At 43.5% G+C, this 19,540-nt stretch overlaps 1 protein-coding gene across 1 annotated transcript in view; it reads right to left on the bottom strand.

The window, feature by feature from the left end:
- Positions 1 to 19,540, bottom strand: part of TFG (trafficking from ER to golgi regulator) — a 132,858-nt gene that overhangs the window by 63,375 nt on the left and 49,943 nt on the right. The window contains exon 4 of the mRNA XM_078657770.1: positions 10,639 to 10,785. Coding sequence (XP_078513896.1) covers positions 10,639 to 10,785 — 147 coding nt within the window. The remainder of the gene's footprint in view (positions 1 to 10,638; positions 10,786 to 19,540) is intronic.

Genomic DNA, 19,540 nt, shown 5'->3' with positions numbered 1-19,540 from the left:
AGATATAACTGGTTAGTTTCAGAGTAAAAGACCAATCTGTAATACAGCTGTACTACAAAGGTAACAAAATACGTTTTTTGCAGTTACTGTGTAATTGTTCAATTCCACATGGGGGCAGCAAAGTACAATATTAGAATTACAAAGAATGAAAAACGTTCAACGCGAAGAGCCTTAAAAATACACTTTCGTAATGAGAAGTTGATGTTTGAATGATCAGCAGGTCTGACGCGATCCTACTTTTGTAGGTTTTTTAATGACCCGGACGGTGTTGTACTGCGTCTATTTTGTAAGCTGTAGTGGTTAAACAACGAGACATTTGTGAATCAGTGGGTTACCGAGTTCCATTCCAAACCGGTCTGCCAAATGTTTCCTGGGATCGACAAAACAAGTCGATTCGTGAGTGCATGACAGGCAGGAAAACAGGTTGTACCGGAATGTATGACATTTTGAAGTAGTTTGCGTTTCAGCCCTCCAATTCTTGTGTTCGAGTTGCCTGATAAAAAAATAGCCCAAGCCGGGTAATTCTCTCCTGCTCAGTCTTCCAAAATTGCACCTTGCTCCACTGCAAGCAGTAGAATGATTTGCACAAACTTGCTTTTGACGAGCTCTAATGAAGTCATGTTAATTCCTTCTGTCTACTCTTTGTTTATGCATGCCGGTTCAAAATGCAAGCTCAGACTTCTCCATTAAATGGCCTCAGTAAAGCCGTCTCCTACCATGGCTAGTGAAATCCACCATACATTATGTGCTTTTAGTGAAGTTCCAAACAGTTTTCCTCGTAAAAAAAGAAAAGAAAAAAAAACGGAAGGCAAAAACAATTTTCTCAGATTACAAAAATCTTTACCTCTCTGCATGGAGCATATTGACCCTCCACCATCATGGTCTTTAACAACTGGGGCCATTAATCGCAATAGCATTTACGATGTGTGCAAGTTGAATACTGTGGGACTAATATCCCAATGTTCTAAACCACAGGTTGCAATTTTTTGTTTCACTCTTTCACACGCAGACCCTCTATAAAAGGTTTATTTCCAGTGTGTGCTTACTATTCCACAACAGATTCATTTGGGAACAGTTAGGAATGCTAGCATTCAACTGCGTGAAATTATCTGCCTGGCAATAGTAACCGTAGCAGTCAGTATGGTTGTTTTATTTATTTTAAAGGTTACAATATCTTGGTCTGACGAATGCACAAACGTGGCTTCGTTCAATTAAAAGCACAAGCCATACTAGCCATACTGAACGTACAAAGTCTCATCAGCAGAGAAAGCATAGATGTATGGAAAGAGTGTACAGCGAACACTTGTATTCTTAATTTGGACAATAATCCCAACAGGGCTTCTGGAATAAAGGGAAGATATGGCCTAGGAACAACCCTACAGCTATAGAAAGTTGTGAAATATTTTATTTATTCAAAGTTTTATATAGCGCGAACAGGATCCTTACAGATATCAGAGCGCTTCACACAGACAGGGAAGGGGCAGTAGGAGTCAACAGAGATAATGGGAACAGTATAATAGTCAATAACATGGTAATAACATGGATAATAAAAACATACATAAAACCAATCCATATACAATCAGGTAAGGAAGTAATATAGGACAGCACAAATCATTGATCCCACTACAGAGGTGTACAGGTGGATCAGTAAACCAACATGTATCATATCTTGGTCGGTAGTAAGAGCGTAGCGTAGTAGTGCCCCCAACAAGTAGAGTATAGTGCCAGGGGATAGGGTGAGCAGTGATACAAAGCCATGCAGAGTCTCTGAACCAACATCTATAACGATCAGGAGATCTTGGCCAGAAGGATGGTTTTCACCTCTTTCTTGAAGAGTGCAGTGGAGGAGATCAGCCTGGTTTCAGGAGGGAGCGCATTCCAGATCCTGGGTGCCATTCCTGAGAAGGAGCGCTTGTAAGTTTTCACTTTCCGGAATCTACGAGGTTTCAGGAGTAGATTTTTTGTGCTCCTATTGGATCTCGAACCTCCTGATATAGACAGCTTTTGAGCGAGGTAGTTGGGTGCCTTGTGGTGCACGGCCGCGTGTGTCATAACTGCAATTTTTAGCTGTATTCTGGCTTCAAAAGGCAGCCATTTTAGAGACTTTAAGTCTGGGGATATGTGCGAATGCTTTCTAGAGCCAGTAATGAGTCTCGCGGCAGCGTTCAGGGAGGCTCTTAAGGGTGCTGTTGTGGATAGCGGGAGACCGCTGAGGGTCGCAATTCCGTAGTCTATTCGAGGGATGACTAAAGCTTGTACAGCAGTTTGGAAGTCTTTGGCCGGGAGGAAGGGTTTAATTTTCCTCAGCGTGTTAATTTGGAAATTAGCTGCTTTTGTGGCTTTGCTGACGTGCTGCTGCATGTTGAGCTTGGCGTCGAGTGTGATGCCTAGGGATTTCGCCGAGTCCACGATGGTAGGTTGGACATTGAGTGCGGTTAGGTTGTTGAGCCAGGTTTGGGTGGTGGAGATTTTCGCCGGGGGTGAGATGAGTAGGAACTCAGTTTTCAGAGCATTTAGTTTGAGGTGATTATCGGCCAGCCAAGATTGGGTGTTAATAAGCGTGGAATTCAGATGTTTGATATCTTCCGGGGATTGTAACTTTAGATAGAGTTGTGTGTCATCGGCGTACATATGGAATTGAACATTGGATGCTTGGAGCAAGGTGGCGAGCGGTTCCATAACGAGGTTGAACAGTGTAGGGGAGAGGGTGGATCCTTGTGGAACACCTAGATCTGCAGGTACAGGTGTAGATAGCACATTGTCGATCTTGAACCTCTGAGACCGGTTGTGAAGGAAGGACGAAAACCACTTGAGAACAGTTCCCGATAGCCCCATTCTAGTACTTAGCAGCTCCAGCAAGTTCTCATGTTTGACCGTGTCAAATGCAGACGAGAGGTCAAGAAGGATGAGGAGGCAGGACTCATTGCGATCCAGAATTTGGAGGGCGTCATCAATTATGTGTGTCATAGCTGTTTCAGTGCTATGTTTCGCTCTGAAGCCTGATTGATGAGGGTTGAGGAGGTCAAATTGATCAATGTGTTTTGTTAGTTGGAGTTGGACACATTTCTCCAGCAGTTTGGCCAGGGTGGGGATATTGGTGATGGGCCGATAGTTGTTTAGGTCAGACGGATCAGCTGTAGGTTTCTTGAGTATAGGCGTGACTTGCCCCACCTTAAGGGAGTCTGGAATGTGGCCTTGTTGCAAAGAGCTGTTGATGATCTTGGTCCAGAGAGGGAGGAGCAAGGGGATAAAGTCTTTTACAGCATTAGCTGAGGGTCTGTGAGGTGATTCAAGGTGCAGAGCAGTTTGTGTATTGCTTCTTCCGAATAGGTATCGAAGTACTGCCAGGATGCCTTGTTTTTAGGTTGAGTGTCTGCCATTCTGGTGTGGTTGGGGTATCGACTTACATCCATGATGAGGTCATTTCTTATGTTGTCAGTCTTTAGTTTAAAGAAAGCAGAGAAGGCTTCACAGTGTGGGGTGTCATTTGTTGTGCTGTTTGATTGTGTGGGTTGTGCCTTTGTTTGGGTCTTGATTAGCTCGAACAGCTTTCTTGGCCTGTTCTTCGCTTGGTCCAACTGGCGGCTGAAGAAGTCCGACTTTGTGCGCTTTATTTTCCTAAAATAGGCATTTCTCTTGTACTTAAGCTTTTTGAGATGCAGTGCTGAAGGGTCCGATCTCCAGGTGCGCTCTGCCATTCGCATATTACGCCTTTCGTCATTGAGTCTGTCATCATACATGGGGTTAGAAATTTTGGTGGAGACTCTCTTCAGTTGCAGAGGGGCGACTTCATTGACTATTGTATTCATAGAGTCAAGGTAGTGGTCAGTCAGTGATTGAACATCTGAGGCACCTGAAGGGGGAAGTAGGAGGTTGCCGATGTGGGGAGGTAGGGTGGAGGGGTTAAGATTCTTCAAATCCCTTTTCCATGTTTTGGATTTGATTGGTTGAGTAGGGTTAGGTTTAACTTTTTCGTTGATAAAGAAGGTGATAATGTGGTGATCTGACCAATCGCAGGGTAGAATCGCCTCCAGTTGAATAGCGTTCTCTTTGGCAATGATGAGATCGAGTATCGCGCCTTTGTCCTGTGTTGGTTTATCGCATAGTTGGGTGAGGTCAAGCGCGTTGAGGAAAGTTTTGAGACTATTCACCACGGTGTCTTTCTGATCGTTCCAGTGGAGATTGAAGTCACCCAGGTAGACTTGAGTGGTCTGCCGACCGGCATTGGAAGTGATCAGGTCCATGAATTGTTGGGTGAATATGAGATTGTCACCAGGCGGGTGATAGATGAGATGTAAAGCACAGACTCGTTTGCCCTCAATGGTGATGTCGAGGCAGAGGAGTTCACAGGAGGAAAGGGAGGGGGAGGTGACTTGAGTAACGGAGAGGTTGCTCCTAAAAATGCATGCAATTCCCCCGCCCGTCTTGCCAGGAGACCTGTCCAGCCTAATGATGTGATAATTGGGGGGGGACTAGTATGTCAATAATCGGGGTAGAGGCTTCAGTGAGCCACGTTTCCGTTAGAATGGCTAGGTCCAGCTCCCTATCTGAGACAAGATCCGCGATGTCGGAGGAATGTCTCTGGGCCGATCTGCAGTTTAGTAGGATGCATTTGAGTTTGGGAGAGAGAAGGGTGGTCGAGCTTTCTAGTGTGAGGGGAACTTTTCTGAGGTTGTTAGGGACGGAGCCTCTGTTGTTGAGTGTTGGGAGCCTCAGAGGGTTTGTAAGAATTGTGGGTATGGGGATGTGTGAGTTGGAAAAGTCTTTTACCGGACCTGGGCCATAAGAGCGTAGGAGAGAGCATAGGTCTCGGTCCGACAAGGGGTTGAGAACACGACGGGGGCGGTGGGAATTATTGCGAACGGGGATAGTAGGCCATTGCTGGTGTCGTCGGGGGCGAGGGTATGTAGGGAGGGTGCGTCGTTTGTAGGGTAGTTGGATGGTGGGAGGTAGACTGGGCTGTGAGGAGAGAAGGTCTTTGATTGCGTGGACGTCTTTTTTGATTTGTAGATTTTAAGTTGCAAATAACTTATAGCTCACTTATGCACCTGTTCAATTGCATGGCCACTAAGAATGTAGTCTTCCATGAAAGAATCTTCATGTTACAGGGTGATACAGGTTCAAGTGTTTTGTGAATCAACCTAGCCAGGGACAGGTTCTGGTCCCAAGGAAGAAGTGCATTAGACTCATCAGATATCAGACTACCTGGATGGCTCACCAGACTGGTTCCAGTATGCACCAATGTCCATGAGATAGGTATTGCAAGTACCAGCACCTCAATCTCGGGTGACCTGACCCACAACGTTAGTAAACAGGTTAATGATGATCACCAGTGACCGAACCAGAGCCATTTGGTTTTTTACTGTAGGGCAGAATACTTCAGGTTTCTGCCAAGAACAAGTTATCAGTGGAGATGTGATAAGTTGGCCTGGTATATGTTGTCCACTAATTAAAGTGGTCACCTTGTACCAGTCCAAACGACCCTTATGATGTAGAAGGTCAAAGTTAACCTTTAGAAAGCTATCCTAGTGGTAGCTGTGGAGAGCAGCCTTCAGGCTTAATCTTGAAGGAATGTAAAGCAGCTTGTTTTACCAGAATATCACCTCCTGAATGACTAAATGAAGGAGAACCACACAGTAGTTCTATAAAAATAGGTATTTATTAATCTAACACTCTCCTATCCTCTACATGAGGATAGGACAAAGCACACAATATAAGATCAATAGAACAGTTGTAAGTAGCACAATACACAGTGGGCTCCAGGGGGAGACCAAACCATATACTAAAATAGTGGCATAACAATCACGACTTGAGTCAAGACAGCCTAGAACAAGTAGAATCGCTGCGACCCCAAGGAACCACCCAAGGCGAGTAGATAGGGACCCCACGGAGGACGGGTGCAGTGTGCCAACACGGGCTCCGTACAATTCTAGGGAAAATCGCAATTACAGTTTTAAAGTTTAAGGACCCTTCTCGGAGGACTTGGAGCCAACCCTTTGGAACTTAAGAGTTTGAAGAGCCACCCCACCCGTGGATACATTAGTACCCAAGTTACCTATCCCAGAGGAGCCGGGTGCAAAGGTCTGAAGTGGCGTCGGAAACGCCTGTTGTGCTCAATGGAGGGCTGTGAAGAAGTACTGCTGCCGTAAAGGTGAAGAGGGTCCGGTGGAATCCAAGCCTAGATTCGGGAAAGAAGGAACCTGAAAGCAGTGGGGACAGAGTCTGGGTCACTTCAGAATGGCAAGGGGCTCTGGAGACGAATGCCCACCGATGTCGGGTGCGAAGAAGGGATACTTTGCAGCCACGAGGACCAGGAGACGTCAAGGACGACCAGGAGCAGGAGGTGAGCTGTCCCACAAAGGATGCCGTGTGAAGAGGGGTTGGTGTCTGGCAGGAGCACCAACAAGCAGGTTACGATGTGGACCAGCGAAATCCAGGAGACTCACCAAGCACTGGGAAGTCACGGCACATCTAGAGCAACCAGGAAAGCCCAACAGAAAGCAAGATGTCCCTCAGGGGGACTCACAGGCCGATGGACCAGCAGTCGCTATGGGACCTCAACCAAGATTGCAAAGCACCAGCTCACAAAGTACTCGGTGCGAGGAGGTCAGAGTTCTTGGGTGCAAATACTGCACAGGGTCCAATGCACAAGCGCAGGAAACGCCAACAAGCATATGCACTTGCAAATGGACACAGTGCACAGGGGTTTGGGTTATGCAGTCCCCACAAGGGATACTGGCCTCAAACTCAGAGGGCAGATCGACATCAGGAACCCTCGAAAACCCACCTCCTGTGATGCTGAAATCTTCGGAGTCCGCAGGAGCTCAGGAGCAGCAGACAGGTCAGTTGCGTTACCGTGCCTGCAGTTGCAGGCGGGAGTGACTCCTTCACTCCAAGGGAGATTCTTCAGTTGTCTTAAGTGCACCACAGGTCCTGCACAAAGCAAAGGCACAAACTAAGCTTCGGGCGGAAAGGGGGACGAAGTAGAGCTCAGTCGAGGTTCAGCGAAATCCAGTGTGTCCAGACGGTCGATGGTCAGTGGTTTCTTCTTGTAGAATCTGGTCAGCGTACAATGTAAAGTCTTACAGCCAGGTAAGCCCTTTTGTACCCACGGGAGAGGGTTGGACTGATTCAGGGGAACCTCCTAGGGGAGGGGCAGGACAGAGGGGTGGCTAACCCATGTCCTTTGTCCAGTTTTGCACCAGAGCAGGAGCTGGACTATGCACAGGGACACAAAATGTGGCCCAAGTGCAGACTTTCAGGCACTCAGTACACCCACCCAGCCCCAATACACTAAATCCTGTCTAGGAGGTGGTCACACCTCCCTGTGACAGGATGCCTATTGTGCTGCATTCCTCTGCTCGAGCTTGGCACAGCAGCAGGAGGGCAGAAATGTGACTCTGGTCGGCAGCATCCATTTTGTGCTGTCTGCGCCGAGAAGGCTGGCACCGATTAGACCAGTGACCCCACGATGCTCGCTTCAGAAGGGGGGAATCATACTTGCCTGGCACACCAGTTACTGATGGCGAGGTAGGATTCCAAGGTGTTTGATACCAAACACGATGTTTCTATGCAGCCGTTTGAGATAGCACTTACTGCGAGGTTATAATGCACCTCTACCTATATGTCCGGCCGAGACACAGACAACCCGGGAGAATGGTCACCGCAGGCTGCAGAGAGGCTCTGCTCAAGCAGGGGCGCCCTCTCAAATAAAACCCAGCACCCTGCCTTCAGGATTGTTAAGGCCTGCTATAGGGGTGACTTATAAGTTTTAAGTGTAGCGACAATTAGATATAGTGTACCTATATATAAAGTAAGTAGTGCAAGCACCATCCTACACATGATACAGTAGCAAGCCCTCGAGTTCCATTTTACATGGTCTCTCATGGCTGGCATGATACATACTTCAGCCCATGGGAGGCCTCTGGGGTACCAATGCCCTGGGTACATGTGTACCATATACTAGGGACTGATCGGGGTACCCCCAGTATCCAATCTGGAGTGTACCAAAGTACATATATGTCAATTTAAGGGAGAAAGCAGATAGACTGGGGTCCTGATTAGCAGGATCCCAGTCAGACTAGTCCGAAATAGTGAGACATCAAGCAAAAAGTGGGGGGTAACCATAAGAAGCAGATCCTACTTTCCTACAGGAGATACCTAGATATTTAAAAGGCCATCTATTTAAGAACAATGCCTTAAAGGTGTGTGAGGATATGTAGGGATAGAACTAGGACTTCCTTCATGAAGCTTTGTAGTTGGCGAGGAGAAAGACGCACTACTTTAAAAGTAGATCAAGCAGATCTGAGAACCTGACTTAGTCATCCAGGTGGCTACAGCTTGAATTCGCTATCTCAGGCGGCTCACTGATTTTTTGATGCAATTTCTCCATCAGAGTAGTTTGGTGGGGAGAAATGCATAGAAACACCCGATCCAGTAGTATGTCAAGTCACCCCTCAAGTAGTCAAGCCTCAAGCCCAATCAAGAAATTAAAGGACCATATTAGGTAATGAGTCCATGGGTGGACATCAAGGACTGTGATTGTCCCACTTGCAAGCAGAGCAAAGACACCTCCTCCAACTGTTGCCCTGATAATGATGTCTCGCAAGTCAAGTGACTAGCATGAAAATGTTGCGCTGCACTTCCTGTGGGGAGCTGAAGTCCCTTGGTTTTCTCACACAGAAAAATATACTGTTGTCTGTGTGATCATAACCACCTTGGACCACAATAGTAGTAGGAAGGCTTTAGGCACTGACAAAAATTCCATCACCTGCACTGTGACAGAAATGCATACATACACAAAAAATACAGCTAGCAGCGACATACTTACACCGTACAATAGATCACCAAAGGACTATCAACAATGCAAGACAGGTAGCACAAACTGGAATGTAAAAACCGAAGTGCATACACAGAGCCAGCATACTGACATATTACACACACACACACACACACACACATTCTACACAATAGATTACACAAGGACTGTTCACAAAGAACATAGTACATAGGGCAATGCACATAATAAAATGATGTACACACCCTGCAGACAGTTACCCCTTGCTCTCTGCAGAGTGCACAAACCTCCGTCTGAAATGCTTTATGTGGGGGCAGGATCAGGATTCCCCCCCCCCCCGCCAACCCTAATCTAGACTCCAGTAAGGGCTTCTAGCGGCCAGTTGGAAAACCAATATTAAAATTTCTTGTCCTCAACTGAAAATGTTTTTTGAGCATCGGGTGATACAAATACCTCAGCCCTGCAATAGAGACCACAAGTAGTGGACAAGGCAACCTACCATACTGCTGGGAGAGTATTCCCATTATGTGACAGTCTGAAGCTAGAACAGAAGGAACCTGTGGACTTTGACAGGTCTTCCTGTAGTGTGTCCCACAAGATGGAGTTGCTAGTGTTTTACATGGTTCAGGACAACTAAGCAACACGTCGCAGTCCAAGGATCGTTTGCACTCACCAAGTTGTCATGGCCATACTGGTCAGAAAATAATCCACTGCCAGGGAGATTACAGTTACCCTCGGTGGAAGCTGTCATCCCGAATCACACAAAGGGATCTTTGGATCAGTTCTCCATCTTTCTTTGATGCTATCCTGCTGCATTCTAGAAATGGATAGCAATGGACATTCGATTTTCGCACAAAGGCCAGTGCAATGGCCAGGATCTTAATATGCGGTGGTATGGAGATAAAATGGCAGCATCCTGTACTTTTAATATTGGCTTGACCTTAAACCCAGGTTCTTCCTGGTGTCTCCTAGAATGGTACATGATACGTACTTTTAATGATGAAGATGCACATTCTCTTCCAACACCATATCTGGCATAATGTGGGGAAAGAAATATGACAGATGTAGAACCACAGAGTAATTACTCTTTGCTGGTTCAGCATGCCATCTCTGGCAGTAGCAGGAGAAAGGGCACTTGAGTAAGGTGATCAACAATATTTATCCAGCTCTCACAACTCTACCAAAGTGTTAAAGAGAAGAGATTTCCCATGTTACTGTTTCACAATAGGGGCAATAACATTCTCTGGTTGGGGTGGCGGAGGTGTAAGGATCACAGTATTACTCTGTCATATCATGCAGATGTCCAAGAAGGTGCCCACTGTCCAAATAATTTTGCATGCCTTAAACTGGACAATATGCATGAATAAGATACAAATGTTTATAAGGGATTGACTTCTGGCTTACATTTTCCCCACATGATTAATTTTAACTGCAAGGGCTCAAATGTGGGCAAGTTTCTTTTGATTTACCTCCTTTTGGCACATTTTATCAGAAATAAAAGTCTTCTATTGTATAGGATTAAACCACGGATGACATTTGAGAAGGTATGCTGAAACGTCATGCAGATGTCTTTGCTACACCATAAGCAAAGGCCCGGTTTCATCGACAGTAATAACTGGTTAAAGTAGTGGAAAATTTTGGACAGTTTTCACTCTTTGAAAGCATAATTTTTTTTAATTGGGAAAAAAAACCTTGGCCACTAAATAAGCATTTCAGAAAAAAATGCACGTTTCTGTTAACGTTAACAAGTAAGTAGAATTAAAATTACGTATCAATGCATACAGCTTAGCACTTTGGAATGACATAATTAGGAATACAAATACTCAAAAGCAAAGACTTACCATTCTCAGGAAGGCTTGCAGAAAATCCAGGTTCAGCAGGAGGTTCTAAAGTATCAAGCAATCTATTCACTTTGTTGCGAAGTTCTATTAGCTCTCGTCGGAGATATTTCACTTGGCTGGATTCTAGAGGTCTTGGCTGACCATTAACTACAAAAAAATATGTTGAATCAAGTTTAATAAGCGAAATTGAAGCAGTAAATATGCTTTTGCATAATCACATTTTTACAGGCAAAGACAGAATGACGTCTAGCCATAAACTCGTTTTATTTCAGAATTGTGCGAGTATCAAAACTAAAACACTTAAAAAAAAAATTAAAAAAAAGTTAAGAGTTTTATATAGGTGAACTAGACACGAACTGAATCGGGTATCAGAGCGCTTTACATAGCACCAGTTATGTTACATGAGGACGGACACACATTCATTTTAGGCACGGGGAGATTAAGTGATTTGCCCAGAATCACAGGAGGTTTTTGGCGTCCTTACCGAGACTCGAACCCAGATCCCCAGGTCCGAGGTCGAGCGCCCTAGCCGTTAGGCCAGATCAAAAGAAAACTTTACACGCAAGTTACAATCGTTCTGTAAATATACTCAAGTTTTGAGTCCACATACCATGCATAACTCTGTCATATAGTAATCGGTGTATAGAGCATCTGCTACAGATACACATGTTGCACGTGGAACATTTAGCAGTACAACTTAGGATAGAGTGGTTGAAAGACCGGACACCTGAAGATTCTCAAAGATGCCCATCGCAAATGCAGATCTTTTACAATTCAAGAATCGGTAGTAGTGTACAGAGGTCGCACCTCAAAGAAGTTACATATAAACTGGGCAACCAAATTTGTGGTAAATTTTCCAAATATATTCAGCAGCAAGAAAATTCTAACGGTGCCACTAAGTGTAAAAGTGTACCCTACTACTTTGGGTGCACAGACTCACAGGAACCAACAACTTTCGCAGTGAAATAAGTTACAACACGATTATACCCCGGCACAATAAACATTTAGAAATCAAAGTGTATTACTTTGATAAATTGATATCATGAAACCAAAACAATTCATCACAGGTGAACAACAGAGAGGAGTTCATACAAAAATGCTCTCCTTTAATTTATACAGGTATTTTTCATAACAATTTCTGTTGGGACTGTGAGTACCCCCTATTCAAAAAAAGGTACAGATGAATCGTAACACAATACAGAGCTTATCAGCTTGCACGAGAACAGCCAACACATGTTTAGTCACATTCAGTGACTTCCTCAAGGCTCTCGAAAAAACTTTAATGGTTGTGGTATTGACCGACCATATTTTGTCAGACTGCAAGGACGCGGTTGTAGCAGGGGAATCCAACAGTGTTCTAAAATTCTAAATCTGCCCATACGATTTTCAATTATTGGGCAAAGAAAGTCCAAAAGATCAGGGTCAAACGCAGCTGCCGTTAAGCTTGCTGTAAGTCCATAACACGTCAAATCTGGGTATTTAATGTTCACAATCGTCGTGTTTTCGAATATATGATCTGGCAGCCCGATGCGGTTTTCAAGGGAATTGTGTGCTGTATATTAACTGAGGTGGTGCGGCGTACACAGAGTTGCGTAGTGTCAGAGTGCTTTAAAGTAGCATTGAGACAAGTGAGTTGTTGGTACAGTATAGTGCTATACAGTGGAGTGGAGTGTGGTACAGTGGAGGGGCATAATGTTGTGAAGTGGGGTAGAGTGGAGTGGCGGAGGGGAATGGAGTGGAATAGTGTAAAGTAGAGTTCTATACTGTGGAATAGCATTCAGGATAGTAGCATACACTGAAATAGCGTGTAGTGGAGTAGCAAGGGATGGCATATACTTGGAGTAGCATGGGGTGGAGTATGATACAGTGGCGAGGGTACAGTAGAGGGGGGTACAGTGGAATGGCATAGAGTTGAGCGGTGCAAAGTGTGGTTGAGTACAGTGGAATAGCGTTTAGTATAGTGACGTAGAGTGGAATATCGTATAGTGGAGTGGCATACGGTGGAATGGTGTAGGGTGGGGAACAGTGGAGTGGTATAGCAAGAAGTGGAATTACGTACAGTGGAACATAGATAGAGTACAGGCTCAGTGTTGTGGAGTTGACTGCAGTGGGATAGGGTGGAGTGGCATCCAGTGGAATATGGTAAAGTGGAGGGAACAGAGTGGAGTTTAAACTTAGTAGTAGCTGTTGCGGTATTATTAAACTTTAATACCGTGGTAAAAGGTGGGGGAAATGTAAAAAGCAGAACACAGCATAAAGGTAGAGGACAAATATCAAACCCAATACTTGCGTAATATTTACCCTACTTAACTGTACTTCACAAAAGGATCACCTGCGCACCATAATATGTAATCCTGGCACATTTCATGAAAATCTGTTAAGCAGTTTTCGCACTACGCTACATACAAAAGTCTGTGCATTGGTGGAAAAACGTATTTTGAGACCCCCCCCTACTATTTTTGCAACCCCATAACAAATTACCGCGAAACTTTCCATCTGCCGCCAATGTAGAAACAAGCATTTGCAATGCAACGGTCTCGCATTTGTGAGAGTTAGAGCTATTGGCCTTGTAAATGACAATGTCTTTTAGCCATATGTTTTTGTTTGGAGTGGATGAATCCATGTGGTGTGAAGGGGAATTATGTGGGTTGAATTGGTATTGTTAGTTGTGGAATTGTGTGGTGTGGAGTGGATTTGTGTAGTGGAATTCAGTGGCATAGTGTGCAGTGGGATTGTGTGGATATTAATGATGTGGTATTGAGCATAGTGGAATTATATGGAATGGGATTGTGAGTTTATGAAGTGTGATTATGTGTAATGGTATTTTGTGTTGTGGTGTGGTATGTTGTGGAGTTTAATTATTTGGTGCGTTGAATTTTGTGGCATGATCTGGAATTTTGTGCTATGGATTGGATATATGTGGTGTGTTGTGTTGTGTTATTGTGTTGTTGAGTTGAATGATGTGGTTTGGTGTCCAATTATGTGGTGTGAAATGGAAAGGTGTGGAGTTGAATTGTGTGGGGTGAAACAGTAGCGTTGAGTAGAATTATGCTGATTGGAATTGTGTGGCATAGTCTGTAGTATCTATGTGGATTGTTGCTATGTGACAGTGGTTTATGTGGGCTGTATTTATGTGGTATTGAATATAGTATAATTTTGTGCAGTTGAATGATGTTGCGTGTAGTGGTATTGTGTTATTTATTTCATGCTATAACCTCACTTTAGGCTAGGTGATGTCACACTATGTTACTGAAGCCACCCTGTCATATATTATTACCTGGTCACACAGTCTCTAAGTTAAGGCCACAGCGGGAATGAACACCTGGGAACAAAACACTGGCAGCTCTGCAGATTAATGCGCTTTTCATGTAACCTACCACTGAGCTTGTCAACGCTGTACACATAACTCTGCTACACAGAGACACAAACCAGAGCAGAAAAAAACTTACCTATTGCGCCTAATAAATACACTCTACCCCTACTTCGGTCTTCGGAGAGTACCATTTAAACGTGAAGTGCTTGTTAGGTAAAGTAATTCCCATGTAACTTTTAAACAAAAAAAGAAACACCCAAATAAACAAGTCCTGTCCGACAGTTAATTGATATGGCGCTTAACAGTGGCGTAGGAGTGCTTCTAACCGCATCTATTTTTCACAGGTAGTGGACACGAGGCACAAGGAAATGTAGTGATCTGTCCACTACCGCACATTTTAGTGAATTGAGTAAGTGTGGAGCAGAGTAAAAAAAAAAAATCACAGAAGACACAATGCACACATCGTTATTGAAAAATGTGTTTAATATTCCAAGGATCTGGTGCAGATTTGTAAACATCGTCAAAATGTTAAGATATCAAAGGAAGTTTGCTTATTTCAATTATTAAAAAGTTGCGTAGAAAAAGGTAGGATTAAAGATAAAATAAGTGAAAACGAGTTTAAGCTGTTGACATTGCAAATGATAAAGCCTTTTTTTTAATGTGTTTTTAAATCATAAATAAAAGGCATAGTAATTTACAATGCCAATAGCTTAAAGTCGCGTAAATGCGAGACCTATTGCATTGTAAATGCTTGTTGTTTAAGAAGCCAATCCCGGTTGTAAGGTTTAATTCACAGACTGTCCATGTAAGTAGCAGACACGCGGTCACCTTAATGTTAGGGTGTTTGTGTCTAACCCTTCCTTAGATTATACTTTGTAAAGACTAGCGATACAGCACTTCAGAAATGCTCAAGCACTCAATTCTTTTCTGCCATTTTGAAAAGTTTATATAAATGGGTTATAAGTGCTTAAATTTTGTTATTGCATAATATGCAACATTAGTGCTTGAATAAGGACCTAATTTATGTGCCGATTTCTTTTATGATTAATTGTGTTGATGCATTCCTTCCTTCAGATCATGTATATTATATTACCTTTGTTATTTCGTATATTTTGTTTGATTTGTTTCCATTTCTAAAGTGCACTGACGCCGAAGCGGAGGTTTAAATGATTCTATATAAAACAGCGTAAATAAGTAAAATAAAGACTGCAGATGCCCAGTGCTTAGCCCAGTCTGCAATTCAGCTGAGCTCTGTTATAACTAGATAATTAACAGCTCTGGTTTCAGCCCAAATCCCCGTACTTGACTCTTTATGTTTGTACGTAGGTTTTGTAAGCCGGGTAAAATATTTAAATGCCAAGCCCATTGCACCTGCACCTCTCATAATAACGCCACAAGCACCCTACCAACCTGGCACAGTGGTCATGTTTTTTTAGTTTCATCGTCCCCTACCGTTCATCACTTGGGACACCAACAATACCTTCGCCCTAAATGACTCATTAGGTGCATGTAGGTCCAACAGTCGGCTAATGTTTTTAGAGGCCTGGACCCTCGCGCATTGACTTTCTATCGTTAACAACTAATGCATCTTAACAACCCTGTGCTCAAACGCAGTTTCAATCTTATTCTAGGCATATTGCACTTTATCCGCCGCACTCACACTTTCATGGATTTATGGATTATAAAAATAGTTTTTACGCAAATCTGTATTGCATTGGGGAAGAGGGAGCAAGCCTAGAAAATTGGCTACACTCTATTACTGCGCCTTAAGTATATACACTCCCTCCAGTCAGGATAACTGGCATTAATAGGCTTGGGACTCACCTCAATCTACTCCACAGTAGCCCCATATGGGGATCAATCATTCTTCAACGTTGACAAGCAATTTTTCTTAAGAAATAAGGGAACGCTCCATGCACATTTTTGTTATTTCGATCGTACATGCCCGTGAGATTCATGGACCTAATTTATGCATGCATTCTCAAAACGCAGTTGTTACCCATTACACATGAAGGATTTTTAATTTTACAGATTTACATCTCGCCATACATTGAGCTGTGTATAACAATAACGTGAGAAATCAGTGAAACGTTGGACTTTGGTTTAGAGAGATTGGACCGGCAGTCTACACATATTAAAATAATTAAACAACACGAACATACAGGGTAAGCTCATCTGGAATACATGATTTGCCGTTTTTGCTACTGAGTTGGTCCTAGGTGACCTTGGTTAACAAGATGGAATTTGAGATTTTGGTTTATTAGGAATAATGAACGTGTTGAAGGAATAGGCAAGAGACACTTTCAGTGACTTTTTTTCATTTTTTGTTTAGTTTAGGTTGTAGATTTTGAATATTATATGGAATATAATAACGATTAACACAGGAAAGGTATGGAAACCAGGTCAGCCAAATAAAGGCATGTTTTGAATGACTTATTGATGAGTAACTGATAGTGATTATGTTGATTTGTTATACAATGCATAAAATGGATTACATAATTACATTGATTGTTTGATCCATAGCGTTAAATAAGCCTAATGAAGGACTATTCAGTCTGAAATGCATTAAGTATGAGGACCTAGAAACTAAACCTTCAAGAAAAGAAAGGAAGGCGTAATTTGAAGATTAAACATTCAATAAATGTGATTTTGGCATGATTACAAGAGTTGGAGATGTCACTTGATAAAATACTGTTCAACGTTAAAGAATGACTGAACCCCATATGGGGTCAGAGAGGGGTGCCAGGGGAGCATTGCATTTGGCTCATGCAATTCAACTGTACATACTATTGAAGACACTCTGGATCAGTGAGTGACACCCCATGAGCACCCGACCAGATTATTTTTTAGGGATTTGGAATTATAACAGGGGAGTGCGCAGATCAAGACTTGATCTTAAATGTTGCGTGGTGTAATATTCAGAGATGTTATCATTATGCTAAATAGTGGTTCTACATCTCAAAAAAGCCTACCTCTTTGTGCAGTCACTGAATACTTATAAATGTGCTTCGTGCAGAAAGAGCAGTCTGCTGTTAACACCCAAGGACACCCACTGGATGAGTGTAGGGTCACTGCTCGAGGTAGGTGAGGGATGGGGCGTACAAGGCGGGTGTGTGAGAATGAAAGAGGGTGTGAGTGAAAGTTACAATGAGTAAGACAGTGACTGAGGGAACAGATGAGTAAATTCGCGGAGTGGCCTGGGAATGAGAAGAGGGAGAAAGTGAATTTGGACAATGAGCGAGTTGAGCGACCAGGTTTACCCAGCGAGAGGGTAACTAAAGACTTGGAGCATTTACGTCACCTCAGTGACTGAGAACAGTGAAGAAAGCGGATACACGGCTATTTCTTACAATGTGCTTTCCGAGTAGCAGCGCTTCTGCTCCACGTTCCAGTCATGTGCGCAACTCACACACATGACTCTTCATCAGGGCGACCAAGGCGGTTAGTGTTTGGGAGCGCACAGGCAGTTGAAGTGTCCAAACTCGTTGGAGACAATTCAAACATGTTAAACTGGTCCTAGCGGGGCACCATCCGCTTGGCCTTGCAACTCTTTATTTGATGGAATGTGCGTTTTTTAAACAGCCGATGTTGCAACCTCTATACAGTAAAATCAAAACATCAAATTCGAAACATCAAAAGCGAGCATACAAATACATTGCGACCAGCATTTAACAACAACAATGGGCTGGTAGTATCGATGATTTTTTCGCTTTTCTTGCCAATGCGAATTTTTGAAGCGTGGTCGTAAAGTTTAATGAAAAGTACAAACACTTGTATGTAAACGTGAATTTGTATCTTATTTTTAAACATTCCGAGATCCCACTCATCCTGTTCCAACCCGGCTCTTTCGTCCCCAATAAATGTGTATTAACTAAATCTGCGCTAATGCCCTGGGCTCTCCGTATTTCAGCTCTCCCAGTCCGCTGTAATTCCCTGTCTGATAGCCTGAAAGGCCCGCGCCGATTCCAATACACAAACCGCCCAGGGGCTATTACGGGTCCCCAGACTTTTTCCTGCTTGCATGACAAAGAGGGAACGGCAAATCCTGCAATTGGGATAGATAATCACCCCCGTGTCAAATGCTCGCAATCCACATCCTCTCTCGCTCTTTGGAGGGCTCGCTGTCTGTTTGCTCATTCATTTTACTTTAAGGGCTCGAGCCTCCAAATCCGTGTTCTCAGTGGGGATAGAGAAGCAGAGTTTATATCTGAAAGGACACCATGCGGGGGTCTTAAAATAAGTCATGTGTATTCCCCATGCCCCCCTCCTCCGACAGACCGAGACGTAGATTTTAGCCTTTGAAACATACAGGGCAGGCAAACAAGGCAGGTAAACAAAGCACGGAAGTGAGACCCTCGGCGTACACCGCTGTCTGGAGGCTCAAAGGGTGGGCTGGTGTGTGTGTGTGTCAGTGCTCTAAAATCAAATGCACAGACAAGCCTAGAATGATTCCAACAGCCTGAGCGAGGTCGCGCTGAATGAGGCAGATATTGACAGTGGCGCTATGCGTGAGGCGCTATAATGCAAGGTAACAGCAGTCCTGTGTAAAGCACGCTATAACGATACCAGGGAGCGTAGCAGCTGATGAACAGGAGGAGCGTGGTGGAGCGACCGTTCTGAAGCAGGCATGATTGGCATGATTTGTAGCCATCGCAATAAGTGAGTTGTCAAGACATCTGGTGGAGTGCTTAAAAAAATTGCTGCCCATTGTTTGAGAAAACAAAATACCTACACAGTCTGAAGGCAGTGGGGTCTTCCACATAGTCTCCATCACCTACTTCATCCATGCATATTCTCAATTAGCTCACCTACTGGAGCTCCAAAAGAATATGCTACTTTTGGCTGGAAGCATGGCATCATTGGTTGATGTAAATAAACTCTACACAACAGAATCTAAGAGCACAACACAAAACAATCACACCAATGAAAAAACAGCTGAGTAACGCAGACACAAAAAACAGAAAAACCATAGTCACAGTTGCACGGTTATATAGGTGTATCGTTTTGATATTGGGGTTACTGTGCTGTTATTTTGTTAGATCAGGTGTCATACTAGTTTCAGAGTTTTGCTTAGTTCTGTGATGTATTAGGTTTTTTTGTATGTCATTGCATTGTGTTTTCGTTTTATTGTTGTGCTGGAATTTGTGATTTGTTGTAAGCTCCTATTCCATTGTGGAGGTTTTCCTGTTGTGCCAGATTGTTCCATTTTGTGGAGCAGGTTGTATGGGTCCTTCGTTGGCATGTTTTGTTATGTTATGTTATTGAGATGTGCGATTCTAAATAAGCATGCACTATGTATTGCGTTGCCGTCCCTCGAATGCAATCGGTCTGCTTACAAGTGAACACTTGTGCCAAAAAGGTTATGCAATCTGGTACATGGAGTACAATAGGTCGAGATCTAAAGCTTACTTGGCTCCATAACATATTTAGAGTTAAAATACTATCCACAAATTACCAAAAGAATACGATTTTAAAAAACAGTTCGTAAAGCAAATTTGGCATTCCAAGAAAAACCTCATTACAGTTATGAAAAAGGATTCTGAAAATACAATGACTAACTACTGATAAATGGTATTTAAGTCTTACCAA

Source organism: Lissotriton helveticus, chromosome 8 (genome assembly GCF_964261635.1).
Source record: "Lissotriton helveticus chromosome 8, aLisHel1.1, whole genome shotgun sequence".
NCBI classification, from domain to species: domain Eukaryota; kingdom Metazoa; phylum Chordata; class Amphibia; order Caudata; family Salamandridae; genus Lissotriton; species Lissotriton helveticus.
The sequence above is the reverse complement of the archived record's forward strand: the minus strand, read 5'-3'. Positions and strand labels throughout refer to the sequence as shown.